Source organism: Boleophthalmus pectinirostris, unplaced genomic scaffold (genome assembly GCF_026225935.1).
Source record: "Boleophthalmus pectinirostris isolate CB_2022bp ecotype Guang Dong unplaced genomic scaffold, ASM2622593v1 HiC_scaffold_2, whole genome shotgun sequence".
In the NCBI taxonomy this organism is placed as follows: domain Eukaryota; kingdom Metazoa; phylum Chordata; class Actinopteri; order Gobiiformes; family Gobiidae; genus Boleophthalmus; species Boleophthalmus pectinirostris.
In genome coordinates, this window is record NW_026571152.1 from 26,176,106 (window position 1) to 26,190,419 (window position 14,314).

At 36.8% G+C, this 14,314-nt stretch overlaps 1 protein-coding gene across 1 annotated transcript; it reads left to right on the forward strand.

Annotated features, from left to right (window-relative positions):
- Positions 1-12: 12 nt before the first annotated feature.
- Positions 13-8,587, forward strand: ca5a (carbonic anhydrase Va). Its single transcript, XM_055155480.1, has 6 exons — positions 13-204; positions 973-1,091; positions 1,556-1,651; positions 1,755-1,817; positions 3,193-3,351; positions 4,648-8,587. Exons 1-6 carry the CDS (start codon positions 15-17, stop codon positions 4,816-4,818), a joined length of 798 nt encoding a protein of 265 aa, XP_055011455.1. The 5' UTR covers positions 13-14; the 3' UTR covers positions 4,819-8,587.
- Positions 8,588-14,314: the final 5,727 nt, after the last annotated feature.

Sequence of the window (14,314 nt, forward strand, 5' to 3'; positions counted from 1 at the left end):
CTTTAGTGCATCCCATGTGGCAGGAGCCGCTCGCCATACCAGGTGGTGATCGCCAGTCTCCCATTGATATCGTCGTGCGGAAAAGTGTCTTTGATTCAAAACTGAAGCCTTTGGTCACAGAGTACGACCCAAAAACCTGCCAACAAATCTGGAACAACGGTTACTCTTTCCTGGTTGAATATGATGACACCACAGACAAGTCAAGTAAGTGTTTTTTTCTGTAATACAATACATTTGAATAATAGTACACATTTGCTGGACCTGGTACATAATATTTCATTTTAATCTTCATAGACTTTTCAATCCCTGCAGAGATGTTTTGTTCTTTCAAGAGGATTATTTTTTTCCCTTAAAGGCCCAAGCTGTGAAAATATTTTTCTAATCAATGTTCCACATAAACCACAGTTTCCACGTGGTTATGCTGACTGTCATGTGACTTCTCTGACCCCTTGACCTCTAATAATGTTTGTCTTATTATAATGTAGTAATGGAGTTGTCATGACGATTAGCACACTGTAAATTTTGATTGGATGAACAGTGAACTGAAATATTTAGGGTTGACTACAAATACAAACAAGGAAACTTAGGAAAGTTATAGTTAAACTAATCAGGAAACTTTATAGGAAAGTTTTATGTTATTAAGTCACTATTGTGCAAAGGAACCAGGAAAACCATTGTTTTCACTACAAATAGAGACAACTAATGCTGCCATAAAATATTACAAACATCAGAAAAAAAAGTTGTTATTTTATTTTCAGATCCTAAGACAAGACAGCATTGTCTTAACAACTGTTGTTGAACTTACTTCCTTATTGAAGAAATACTTTATTTTGCAATAGACAATAACAGAGGTAGTGAAGAATGATCTGTTTTGTTTGCTTTCAAGAAACAGTGACTCTGAATGGACTGGGGATAATGCTGATACCTGATGGGCTAATATTAGTGTATTTGTCTTGTCTATTTTTGGTGCAGCACTGAAAGGAGGCCCCCTTCAAGACACATTCAGGCTCTGTCAGTTCCACTTTCACTGGGGCGAATGCAACTCCTGGGGCTCTGAACACACGGTGGACAGGAGGCTGTTTCCAGCTGAGGTACAGTGAGATTTTATCAAACGCTCAGATTAAAAACTTTCTTTACAACACAGACAAACTTTGGACCAGTCACAGAAAGAGGCTGTGAAGTGGCAGATAATCAGTACTCAATGAAAAGGCTTTTATAAGAATAAGTCATTGTCTGAAATGTAGTTTAGAAATTTAGATTTATTTTTGGCAGTGAGATGATGGAGGTCACCTGACACAGAAATGATAAAATCAGCATCATTGTGTCATACACTATTGTATGACACAGAGTATTGAATAGTTGTACATAGATACCATAGGTAAGTAGTAATGTAAACTCCAACACTTACCAGTTATTTATATAAATGTTGAATTGACTCCTGGGCGTATGGGATAGCAAATATCAGTGGGATTATCTTGGTTCAGTAAAAATAAAAATCTATAGTAATAAAACTTATTCTGAAATTATAATGTTTGCAATATGTGTGTCTCCACAGCTTCACTTGGTGCACTGGAATGCAGACAAGTACAGTCTGTTTGAGGAAGCTGTGGTTGAGGACAATGGACTGGCTGTTTTAGGAGTCTTTCTAAAGGTGACAGGGATTCACTACCACAATTACTTATTCACAGACTAACCTTGGGAAAACCTCTGAATATCCACATGTACAATATATATATATTTTTTTCCTATATTAGATTGGCAAGAGACATGAGGGTCTGCAGAAACTAGTAGATGCCCTGCCAGCGATCAGACACAAGGTGAGCTGTTATAACTAATACTCAAGCAAACAGCGAGAAGGGGTCAGCATTGGAGATTTATTTCTGTTTGCATAGACATCTAGCTCTATATTGTTTCTTATGTGCTTGCAATTTTTTATGGTAACAAATGGACAATATTTTAAAATGACAATGGCTCCCTCTGTTGTCATTTTGTAGACAATACAGCATGATGAAATCTTTTATTACTGTTTTAATTGATAGCTTATCAACATAAACCTATGATAAATGATGTTTATGGAATAAGATTAAAGTTAATGGTCTTTTAATTTGATTCTATCCCAGGTAATAATAATTTAATAATGTTAGTATCGATAGCAGTCTCCAATCTTTTTCACAAGAGAGTTACTTCTACAAAATTAAATTGGTGGCTATCTACTTTTGATCTGTGTGCAACTGCGAGTCTTATTTGGGGAGCATTCACATTTGTCTTTGTTTGGTCCTGGTTTGAGTCCCATGTAATCCTGATGCAGACTTGGTTCAGTCCTGTTCTAGTTCTGGTTTTGTCTTCATCTCATCCAGGTTTAGTTGTAGATTTAGTCCCAGTTTAGTCCCAGTTTTGATGTGGTGGATATGCCAGAGGTGTCTAGCAAACTGTGTAACAAAACTACATTTATTCCATTGCCACTGCCATTGCATCTTTTTGTTTAGTATATAAAAGCATACAGTGAGGCATGCAGTTCAGGTGATATACTGAGGATTAAATAAAAGTGGGGTCCTCTTAGTTTGTAGATTAAACTGAACAAGTTTATTATGTACTTTGGTGGGCTACAGTTAAAGGTCCTATGTTACATAAAATTGTCTCTTGTGAACTTTAAGCCATATTATAATATTGTTACCTTATCAAAAACATACCTGGAGTTTTGTTTTGTTTCTTTCACACATGTTTGAGTAACCCTTTATTATTAGTTTGTCAACATCGCCAAAGCTCAAAATGCTCTTTTCCACCATGTGATGTCATCAAGTGGTAGTTTTCAAGTTAACAGGTAACTTTTACCTTTTGTAGAGTAGAAATGGGCAATTCCATGGAGGAAATGATCCAAATGATTCTAGTCAAGGTATATGGAGTTTAAACATATGGTGGAGCATGATGACATCACAAGGTAGAACAGGGTGTTTTCTGTTTGAAAGGAGAACTCAGCCTAAATATGCAGTGTATGTGTGTTAAACATGTGTGAAGCAAATATACCTCTGGGGATGTTTTTGATGAGGAAACAACACAGATATCAGAAAATAGCGTAATATGGGCCCTTTAATAAAAAATAATAAACACTTACTTTGTGATTTATAATTTATACAATATTAGCCAGTACAGTAGTAACATTTTATAGCACTATTTGTCAATGGTTTTCCTCAGGGCAGTGTGGTGGAGTTCACTAAGTTTGACCCAGCTTGTCTACTTCCCTCTAATATCGATGATTATTGGACCTATCACGGCTCTCTGACCACCCCTCCTCTCACTGAGGCTGTCACCTGGATTGTCATGAAGCAGCACATCGAAGTCAGCCATGACCAGGTTTGTAAACATCATTCACTCCTGTAGAAATAAACAATGCATCCTTGTAATCATTTTAGAGGAAGAAAATTTGACAAGTACACACATTTTAGAGCAACATTTCTCATTGCTTTGAGGCTGGCTGTCTCATGTCTATCTTTGTGCTACTTTGATGGTCACAGGCAAGTTGTGATAAGGTTTCGTTTTAACCTCCTCGAATCAGAGATTACATTTCTAACTTAACCTTTGCAGGGAATTTTTGTTTCTTGAGTAGTGCTCCCAGAATTGTGTATAGAGTACCTCCTATATTGCATTTCTTATTATAAACCCATTTACTGGAATATTGACATTATAATTATAATTTCTTTTTATTTTATTATTTATTAAGGATGTAAAATGTTTGTATGCAAATACTATTTCAGTTCCACTTTTCTTTTAAATCTGAAATCAGGTCTCTGTACTGATTGAGAAACGATACCTCTTGCTATTTATATTTTGAGTTCCAATGATGCTTACTTATAGTGTTAATATGTGACATTATACAAAAGATGCTCATTTCCATCTGTTCTCCCTAGGCAGCATAACCCAGACCAGTATTACACATGTACATCTACATTCAGGGGTTATTAAATTATAAATATATATATCTAACCTGATACCTGCTCTAAAGCAAAGTATCTCTTGGCTCAGCCCCTCCATATCTTCTGGCTCCACACCTTGTCATGATGCCTTCAGGGTGTCAGTTTTATGCACCAGAATGTAAAACAAATCCCTTCTCTAATTCTCTTGTGCCTTCTGTCATTAAATTGCTGAACTCTCATGGTAGTGTTTTTTGATGTAATTCACGTTGTAATATATTGGCAAATGCGAAATTCAATTTGTCAACTGGACTAAGTTTATTTGGTCGAATATGTTTCGCAGCTGCTTCCTCAGTTCTTCAGTTCTTCTTCAGTTATAATATATTATATTATTATATTGAGTTCCACTTGTAAACTGGAACAGGCTGACCCATTGTGTGAGTTTATGTATATGAGAGAACTGCTGCAAATGAATTGCCCTCTGAGATTTCTGAATGTGAATCCGTTTGTTTAAAGGACTTTCAGGCCTATTTACTTAGGAAGATATGGCAGGCAGGCAGAAAGTCCTTTTTAAGTATTCTGCAAACAAAAGCTTTGTACATGCCTTTACACATGTTTCCACAATATTTAAGCAAATGGAATATTGATTTTGCTTCAAAGTAGTAGTAGTAGAAGTTATTAACTGAAGTGTATAATTTCTCTTTCTCCTCACATTTGTCTTTGCTTGCCTCTGTTGCAGCTGGCAGTGTTTCGAAGTCTCCTGTTCACGGCTGCAGAGGAGGAGGTCCAGAAGAGCATGGTTAATAACTTCCGGGAGACGCAGCCTCTCCGCGGCCGCACTGTACGCTCCTCCTTTACCCCGTTCCTCAAAGACTCAGCGCTGGACGAGGTGAAGGAGCACAGCCACTAACCCCCTCTTCAAACATACCACCTCACACGAAGCTGTCTTTACAGCCGTGACCGTACCAAATCACACATGTTACAAGCCTTCTTCAGTTTCACTTTTAGAAGACTGTTTTAGTATGGAGATGGAGAATCAGTATTCAACTGGTCATTTTTATCTTGTCATAACTCCATTTTTAAGTAGTTTGAGTCAACACAGAGAAATGCAAAAGAAGCACAAGAGAAACAATTCACATTATTTAATCACATTATTTAAATACTACCCTTGAACCTGATTCTCCATTTTCTTCTGTCAAATCTTAATTTTATCATTTAACTTTTTACTTTTCTGTAGATACAAATAATAAGGGATATACAGCGGGGAAAATATATTTTTAAACACGATTTTTTTTTTTTTATATTTCATACAGTTATTATAGCAGAGATTATAGAGATGGAACAACCACAACCTTTTACAGAATGATTTTTCATTGCTGAATGATGAATTAACTTCACAGCAGTTTTAGTGCATATGGTTACTGAGTTTATATCCTACTACTCAAGGGAAGAAAATGCAGTAATATATATATAACATCATTGATGTTATTACCAGATAGCAAAAATGTGTTTGACATCAGTTTTAATGCCACTGCTCTCATAACAGGTTTAGTTGTAAATTTAGATAAAACAAAGTTCTTTTGTTTATGCATTTCTGAGTACCACATGGCTGCAGAATAACAGAATGAATAGTTTTCTCATCTCTTTGGTGCTTTCTCACAATGGCCTCATATTAAAGTGCCTTATGAAAGTGCCATTGTGTACTTGTGGGACTGTTTTAAGCACCGGTTCACACTTAAATATCTTTGCCTGTTCAAAAGAGCCTCACCTTAGAAGAACTGTCTTTGTTAGCTGTATGATGTAGGTACTCACACTACGTTCGTCTGAAAATAAATATATGTAAATCACTGAAGTGCCTATGACAGGTTGGACTACACATTTTGCCAAACATAAGATCATTATATTTAAGATTTGAATACAAATTTGACATTTTCTTCCCCAGTTTGGCAATTTTTTAGGTTTAAAATTTGACTTCTGGTTGGAAATCATGACTTCACTCTAGGGAATTCCATATCCTTTAATGTACACAGGGATTGTTATTTGACAAATACAAATATAAGAAGCACCTTTTCTTTTGTTGAAATTATGTTAAAAGTATCAGAAAATGTTGTTTCTTGCGTGTAAATTGTCCTGAACTTCTGGATAAAATTCTTCTTATAATTTGATGCCATCAGTGTGGGTCTCTACTCTAATTTTTTTAAGGTTCCTTTCACAAATTGTTTCTTGATTGATCTAAAACTATCATTTACATTTACAATAGGTATCATCCAACCTAATTAAATACAAGTTTGAGAATCGTCAAAACCTGTCATATGCATTTTAAATAGTTCTGATTGTTGTGGTAGAGTAGGGTCTGAAGTATTGGATGTTGTATTCTACTCATTGCCAGTCATCATACGCACAAGAGGAGATGAGAGCAGCTCTGTGAGGGCACTAAAGATAAGACTTTGTTTAGTCTTCAGTATATTATGCTGACAAAATAGTACAAGTCTGAAGTACTGAATGTAGTTCTATCATATATTGAGTGTACATAATCACTTAGATTTTAATATGTGTGTCATATTGGCAATTCTTTAAAAATGTATAAATGAAATATGTGTTTATAGAAATAATACTGTTTATAGGCCTGTCACGATAACAAAATTTCATGTGCTATATATTTCTTAATCATATATAGACAATAAACTATAATATTGAAACTAATTTATGTCACTGACGATAATCCAAGAGCAAATTTAACCACAAAAATGATTTAAAATCACAATAGTGGTAGCTGCAATAAATAAACAGCACATTGAAACACTTTAGCACTTTAATTGCATCTGTAATGAGTCAGAGTTTCCAAAGCAGTGAAAATACAATGAGCACTTAATAAATATTGACCCCCCCCAAAATATGGTTCCTTCTATTATATCTTGAACAATAAGTTGATATAGTAAATCTCGTGACAGGCCTAACTGTTCAATGCAGATTTAGATCACAAACTGTAAATGCATAACCTACTGTAGCTGCTGCAAGGTTTAAAACAACACTGTTACTTGTACTGTGTTTTATTAATAAAATGAGTAAAACTGTATGTATATATTCCTGAACAGAAGACAAATATGCATGTATAAGAATGAGAAGAAGTGCAGGTGTTGTTCCAAGCTCATGGGCAGCAGAGGTCATGCTAGTCTTTTGAATTTCTGAACAACAATGAAAGATTCTCTTCTCAAGCCCCTGACCCATTTGAAACAGTCCACACCCTGAGCCTCTCCCCAGCGGGACCATTCTGTACGACGAGGCCTCAAGTGAATACAAAAACTATAATGCCTTGAAAAGAAGTGGCAGGTGCAGCAATGTGACTTTGAACATTGGAGTGGGGATAGATGCCAGTTGAGCTGTAAAATCAAATGTATTTTATTAAACTGGAAATAAGGACTCTTCTTTAGAGGTGCACTGTAACTTTTCTAATAGAGGGCCTGCCACTTACTTGATGTTATTGCTTTACCTCCAGTATTCCAAATGATGGCATTAAACTTTTCAATCTCAATTGAAACAAGCAGGGGATGACACCAAGACAATTTACAAATGAGATTTGTGAAGAGGTGAACTCACAATAAAAACACAAGTTTTTAGTTTAGGTTTTTTGAGCAATAAAAATGCCCATAATTGAATACATGTATCTTATATAAGTTTAATTCCATATTGTGGAACATTGAAGGCAAAGCAATCAAATCTCCATTGTAATGGACCCACAACCTGAGAAGTAATGCAGTGCATCTTTAATATTATTTCAATAAAGTTTTTTTACAGCAACACTTTTTTCTATAGACCTTTTTTTTTTTTTATTAAAATGGAAATAAGGACCCCTTTATAATGTTACTACAGTAAAGGTATCTTATATTTACAGCAACACTTACCTGACAATTTTTCACTTTCCACTTTCCAGAAGTGCACTGTATAATTTTATGGCTGGGGGTCACCTGTTTGTTTCTATGGATGTGCCTTTGCTCTGCCTGGAATGTTCCACAGTGTGGCTTTCAATAGCTATACTTTACATTTATTCAAGATGGTTTTATAGCTCAAAAATGCCTAGAAAAACAGGCATTCTGTTAACGGATTTGCCTCTCCACAGACCTGACCTGTAATTTGGCCTGGTTTGGTCTCCATGAAGATAGAAAGGTTTAATACCATACTGTGAAACCTTCAAGACAAAGCAATAATGTCTCCATGGAGTAAAGTATTTGACGGACCCTCCACCAGAAAATTTACACAATGAACCTTTAAACAATCGTTAAAATATCCATATTGTATAGCAGATGTACAGTTTAAACACTGTTATAAATCAAAATGTTTTTGCCTCTTTTTTTCATATGCCTTTGTTGTGGTCTCATGCTGTGTGGGTTCTGTGTCCATCCTGTTCTGGTGTTTTAGCAGGTGTGAGTCCTTGTAAACTGCACCACCTCAAAGCCTTTCCTCATACATTTACATATATCGACATATTTGAAAGCTGTTTATTTTTCCTGTGCAGCCTACATTCCTGACATGTGAAGCTCAGTTTGGGCCTCTGCTCGTTCACTCGTCCTGGATTGTTACAGAAAGATGGTTTGAGTCAGTTTTGCTGCTTTAAGAATCATGTTTATTGATTTTAAAACACTGTGTAACATTTGAAATGCAAATAAAATCATTTAAAATAACTTTTGTACTTAATTCATTCTGGACTGGCACATCTGACATGTTTTGATCCAGCTTGTTTTAGTCTATCTATCTATCTATCTATCTATCTATCTATATATATATATATATATATATATATATATATAGATATATAGATATAGATATAGATATAGAGATATAGAGATATATAGATATATTAGATATAGATATAGATATAAATTTATATTTATTTATTTGTGTGTGGTTACCAGAGGTCTGGAGCCTGAGAGTTCTGTGCAGTATCTTTACTGTTACTAGTATTGTTCTTTTTCTGGACTGAGATTTCTGCTTGCTGTAGTCACTCTCCCAGTTTGGGGGTTACGGCCCCGAGTCACCACGGGCACCACTGATGCCTTCACTTTCCAGGCTTTCTCCAGCTCCTCCTTGAGCCCCTGGTATTTTTCTAGTTTCTCGTGTTCCTTTTTCCTGATATTACCATCGCTTGGTATTGCGATGCCCACCACCACGGCTCTGCTCTGTTGCTTATCTGTCACCACTGTCTGGTTGGTTCGCCATCACCATCCTGTCGGTCTGTATCTGGGAGTCCCACAGATATATATACCTTCAAAAACATGCTTTCTGACTGAGTCTCTTCACAGATTTCACCTGTAAATTGACCTGGTGGCATCTCCTGATTGTCTCTCTGGAGATTGTTTAATGCCATATTTTGGAACATTGCAGGCAAAGCAATAACATATCTATGGAAACTAGTAACTGGGGTGCCCTCTACCAGAAAAGTTACAGTTTTTCTCACCTTTAAGAGAGAAATTATTTTTATGTGGTACTTTTTGTGAACTATAGCTATACAGTGTGTTCCAAAAAATTGACTCAACCTGAAAACAGAACAAAAACAAAACATTAAATATAAAATCTTGATGTTGTTCTATACATTCTGTGAAAATTTGATTTAATAGTTATTTCAAGAAGAATTGCCAAAATGATTGTCCTGCGAAATGATGTCAATTTTTGGGGGGGACACCCTGTATATATTTATAATTCCTTACATTTACCCTAAACCACCTGTCAGTTTCTTACTCCAAGAATTCATGAAAACCAGTTGTTGAAGAATCCCTGCCCCGCTCCCCTTTGAAGAGGGGATGTTTGGGGACCTCACCCACACGAGGGCCTCAGGGTGGGGTGTTTACTCTGGCCGTCCCACCTCTTCGGAGTGGCGATTTTAGGCTGTTTATTGTGCGTCGCTGTGGGGGCCCGGAGGACACTGTGCTGCTTCTGTGGGGGTTTCCCTTGATTGTACTGAGCTGTGCAGACTGACTGGAGACCCCTGCACTTTGAACTGTGTGTAAACGTCCGCAGGTGCTGTAGTGAGACTTGAATGAGCTGGTGTATTCCAGGATCATAACTGCTCTCCAAGGAGATGTTGTGTAGCTCACTTTTTAAGATGGCATACCTACAATTCAGTCATTTGTAAATGTTATTAACTCATCATTTACTAAAATCTTTTCTGTTATCTGTTCAAACCTGTCTTCAAATATCTGCATCTCAATTATAGCTGGTTCTTCATTTGTGTTCTGTCTGTTTTGAATTGTGTGAAGCATCTTTGAATGTTTGAGCTCTGGGTAGTGACCGAAAGGACGAGATCGCGGATACAAGCGCTCGAAATGAGTTTCCTCCGCAGGGTGGCTGGGCGCTCCCTTAGAGATAGGGTGAGGAGCTCAGTCACACGGGAGGAGCTCGGAGTAGAGCCGCTGCTCCTCCACGTCGAGAGGAGCCAGTTGAGGTGGCTCGGGCATCTGTTCCGGATGCCTCCTGGGCGCCTCCCTCGGGAGGTGTTCCGGGCATGTCCCGCCGGGAGGAGGCCCCGGGGAAGACCCAGGACACGCTGGAGGGACTATGTCTCTCGACTGGCCTGGGAACGCCTCGGGGTCCCCCCGGAGGAGCTGGAGGACGTGTCTGGGGTGAAGGAAGTCTGGGAGTCCCTGCTTAGGCTGCTCCCCCCGCGACCCGGCCCCGGATAAGCGGACGAAAATTGATGAATGGATGGATCTTTGAATGTCAAGAAAAGCCCTATACAAGTGGTATGTATTATTATTATTATTATTTAAAATTACCTATTAAAAAGTGAAGAGTTAATTTGCAAGAACAGCAATTTTTTAAAGTAATCTTACGCTTGCAGTTTAACAAAATCCACATTATTGCCAATGATAAAATTTGTAGAACATGGCAACAAAGAGAAATTGGTTTTGCCAAATTTTTAAAACAGATATCGTTTTTTGCAATTGAACTACTTAATAATGTTTAATAATGATGTACAAACATGGACAAAAAGTGTTATTACTCATTTATAAAACATGAATGATAAAAAATGAATAAAACCAACATGGAAATGGATTATTTAATCATCTACAAACAATTAAAAAATGTTTATTAATCATTAGCTAGTCAGGTATTAATAATTAGAATTTTTAGTACATGATTAGTTAAAGGTGTATTATGTAACTTTTCTGGTGGAGGGTTCATCAAATGCTTTTCTCTATGGATATGTTTCTTTGTCTGGAATATTTCACAGTATGGTATTAAAACTTTCTATCTTCATGGTAACAAATCCAGACCATGTTCCAGGTCAGATCTGCGGAGACGCAACCCGCTCGCTATCAGAATGCCTTTTTTGTTTTGTTTTGAGGGATTTTGAGCAGTAAAAACACCTGTAATTGAATAAATGTAAGGTAGAGCTATTTTAATGTCATACTGTGGAACATTCCAGGTAGAGCAATAACATATCCATAGAAACAAGCAGGTGACGGACCCAGAAAAGTTTACACAATGCACCTTTAATAGTTAATAAACATTTACAAATGATTAGTATGCCTCATTATAAAGTGTATAACAGAACAGAACATCTAATAGAAAGAAAAGGGTCACATGTTTGATTTGCTGACAACGGGCTTTGTGTGTCTCCATGTTCCTCTTCGCACTTATCCAAAGACTGAACAAAAGATTTATAAAGCAGTCCTCTCTGAGTCAAGGAAACCAAAGCTGTTGTCCTCAATAGAAAGAGACTGTTTGTCCAGTTACATTGAGAGAAAACCTAAAACAAAGTCTATAACAGCTGCCAAGGTCAATGCTCTCTCACACCCACCTGAAGTCACAGCTCTGACCTGTTCCCATGACACGTCCTTTCAAGGCCTCCTTTGGCTTCGAGTAGGAGACTGCAGCCATTTCAGGCATCTGTTTACATTCAACAAAGTGCTATTATGTTTGGTATTAGAGCTGGGAATTGCAGTCCTTCATGATCCAAAACACAGCTCACGATCTGATATTATTACGATATAACAATACATGCAATAAGCAATATATTGCACAATACTCTGTACTATATTACTGTTTTTTTAAGAATAAAATACATTTTAGCCACAATATTTCTTTGTTTAACCACTACTTCTACAAAGTTAATATGAAATACATCTATTTTAATCATCAAAACAGTGAATATGTCAAGTGTATTGCATCAACAAGGTTCCTTCCACTAAATAAGCAACAAAATCATAGCGTGGTCACAAAAAAATCCTGAAACCGACAACAAAAAATTGTCTTTGTTTATATATCGATACAGCAGCCCATGATAAAGACACTGTATCATCAAATTTAGTATCATAATATATTGATATTTTTGCACACCGTTATTTGCACTATGTGAGTTTTCAGGTAGAAGATCTGCCACCAGGTTGACTCCATAAGGATGTTAAAGCTTTGTCTGAAATGTTCCACAGTATGGCATTAAAAGGCATTTATTCAAATCCAAACAGTTATTGTGCTTTGTTGAGAGGAATCATCTCCCTTTTGGTTTAATGAGTTTAGTTTAAGTGTATAATAGGTCTGTCACAGGAATTACTAGAGAGATTAATTTGCTGCAGCTCAGGCCTTTTACTTACACTGTTTATTTAAAAAGTGGTTCACTCTGATTATTCAGCTTTATTGATTTATTTGAGAGTATATGGAGTTTTTAACAGTGTATTTGAAAAGAGAGTGGAAAATATTGGATTGAAGCACTGATTAATTTTTTTATTTTTATTTTTTTACAGTTGAAAGTTGCATTCTATTTGTTGCAATGTCTTTTGTGGGTCTGTGACATATATCCGAGACAGAGGGGCAGACAGGATTAAGGTGTATTTGGAGCTCTAAAGCTGACCTGAAGTGAAGGTCCTGCATTCCCCTGGCTAAAGGAGAGCAATATTGACCATATCCGCTATGTCTCAGCACAGGAAATTGTCTGTCTGTGGAACTGAATACCATGATGTGCTCTTAACAACTATCAATAAGGCAAGTGCGTTGTCTGAAAAGCAAATATGAACTATTCCAATTTAAAGTATAAAGTAGCTTAATTGTATATTCTAATCGCTGTTATAATGTTGTTTCCTCATCACAAACATGCCTGGACTTTTGTTTCATTCACACATGTTTAACACGCAAACCCTGCATATTTAGGCTGAGTTCTTCTTTCAAACAGAAAACACTCTGTTCCACCTTGTGATGTCATGTGGTAACACAGGAAGTGCTCCACTGCTCCACTGTGTTTCTAAACTCTATACTAGAGTATGGCAGGACATAGATTTTGATCTCAGTCTTACTTTTTGTATTCTTCTTCTTTCTCTAACAACAGACACAAACACAACAATAAGGAGAACATGCCAAAACATGCAAATGCCTCAAGAGATATTGAATTGAACCTAGAATTTGAGCTATGAATGTATTTCTTCATCAGTGACTTTGTGGTATTGGGACTTGTCTTCCAAGTTAAGGAGTCTAACCTGATAATCTTTCCTGTGGTTTTATTTCTCACAGACACTTTCATATTTTAGGGTTTAACAGAATACAACAGTCCTTGTTGGAATTAAAAACTAGGCGTGTATGGATACGCCTCAGCCTTGTGAACATTTTTTACATGTCTGCAATATGTGCCTTAATGTTTAGCCTATTTTTACTTTTTTTTGGGGGGGGGATTAAAAGTTAATGAGGGCTGCTTGCCATTCCTCACTGTGCATTGGAACGACTGTGTTGGAGTATGCCTAAAATTATGGGGCCAGAGGTTCTGCACCTCAGGCAATTTATGTCTATTTCCTAAAAAAAACCTGTCAAGCAGGTTTGGGTGCATATCTCAACCCTGGGATGTTCTAGGCAGAGATGTTGTAATACTATAGTATTAGTGATGACTCACCTACCTAGCATGTCAATAGTAGGTCAAGGTGTGGGACTGTATTAACACTAATATAAAGTAACATAATATAACACAAACTTTCACAAGGTCCTGAGGAAAGACACTGGTATCAGGTTACAAGAGGACTTCTGGGTCACTTTTTATTATATGAATTTACAGACTTTCTCAAATTGTAGTAGGTGTGTCATTGGAGCAATGTGGGGCCTAGTTTGAAGTTTATGTAGAGATATATTTCCTCCTCCTCCTTTGGTTATTCATCATTTAGAACTACCTTTGTCTAATGTAATTTACCGTTAATAGAATATTAATAATTACTTTTTACTATTAATTATCTAAATTAGGCATGATATAGTCTTGGCTTAGATGTGGTGGCATTCAGAAAGCTAAATATTATTTTAGGTGGTACTTGCAAACTTTGAGAACCACTGACAGATAAGTGTTGTACCGCCCGTCACCAGTAGAGGGTGCAAATATGCTACACCTGAGACTGAGCAGCAGACACAGGGGGCTGGACTTGAAGTAGGCCGGCTGTGAT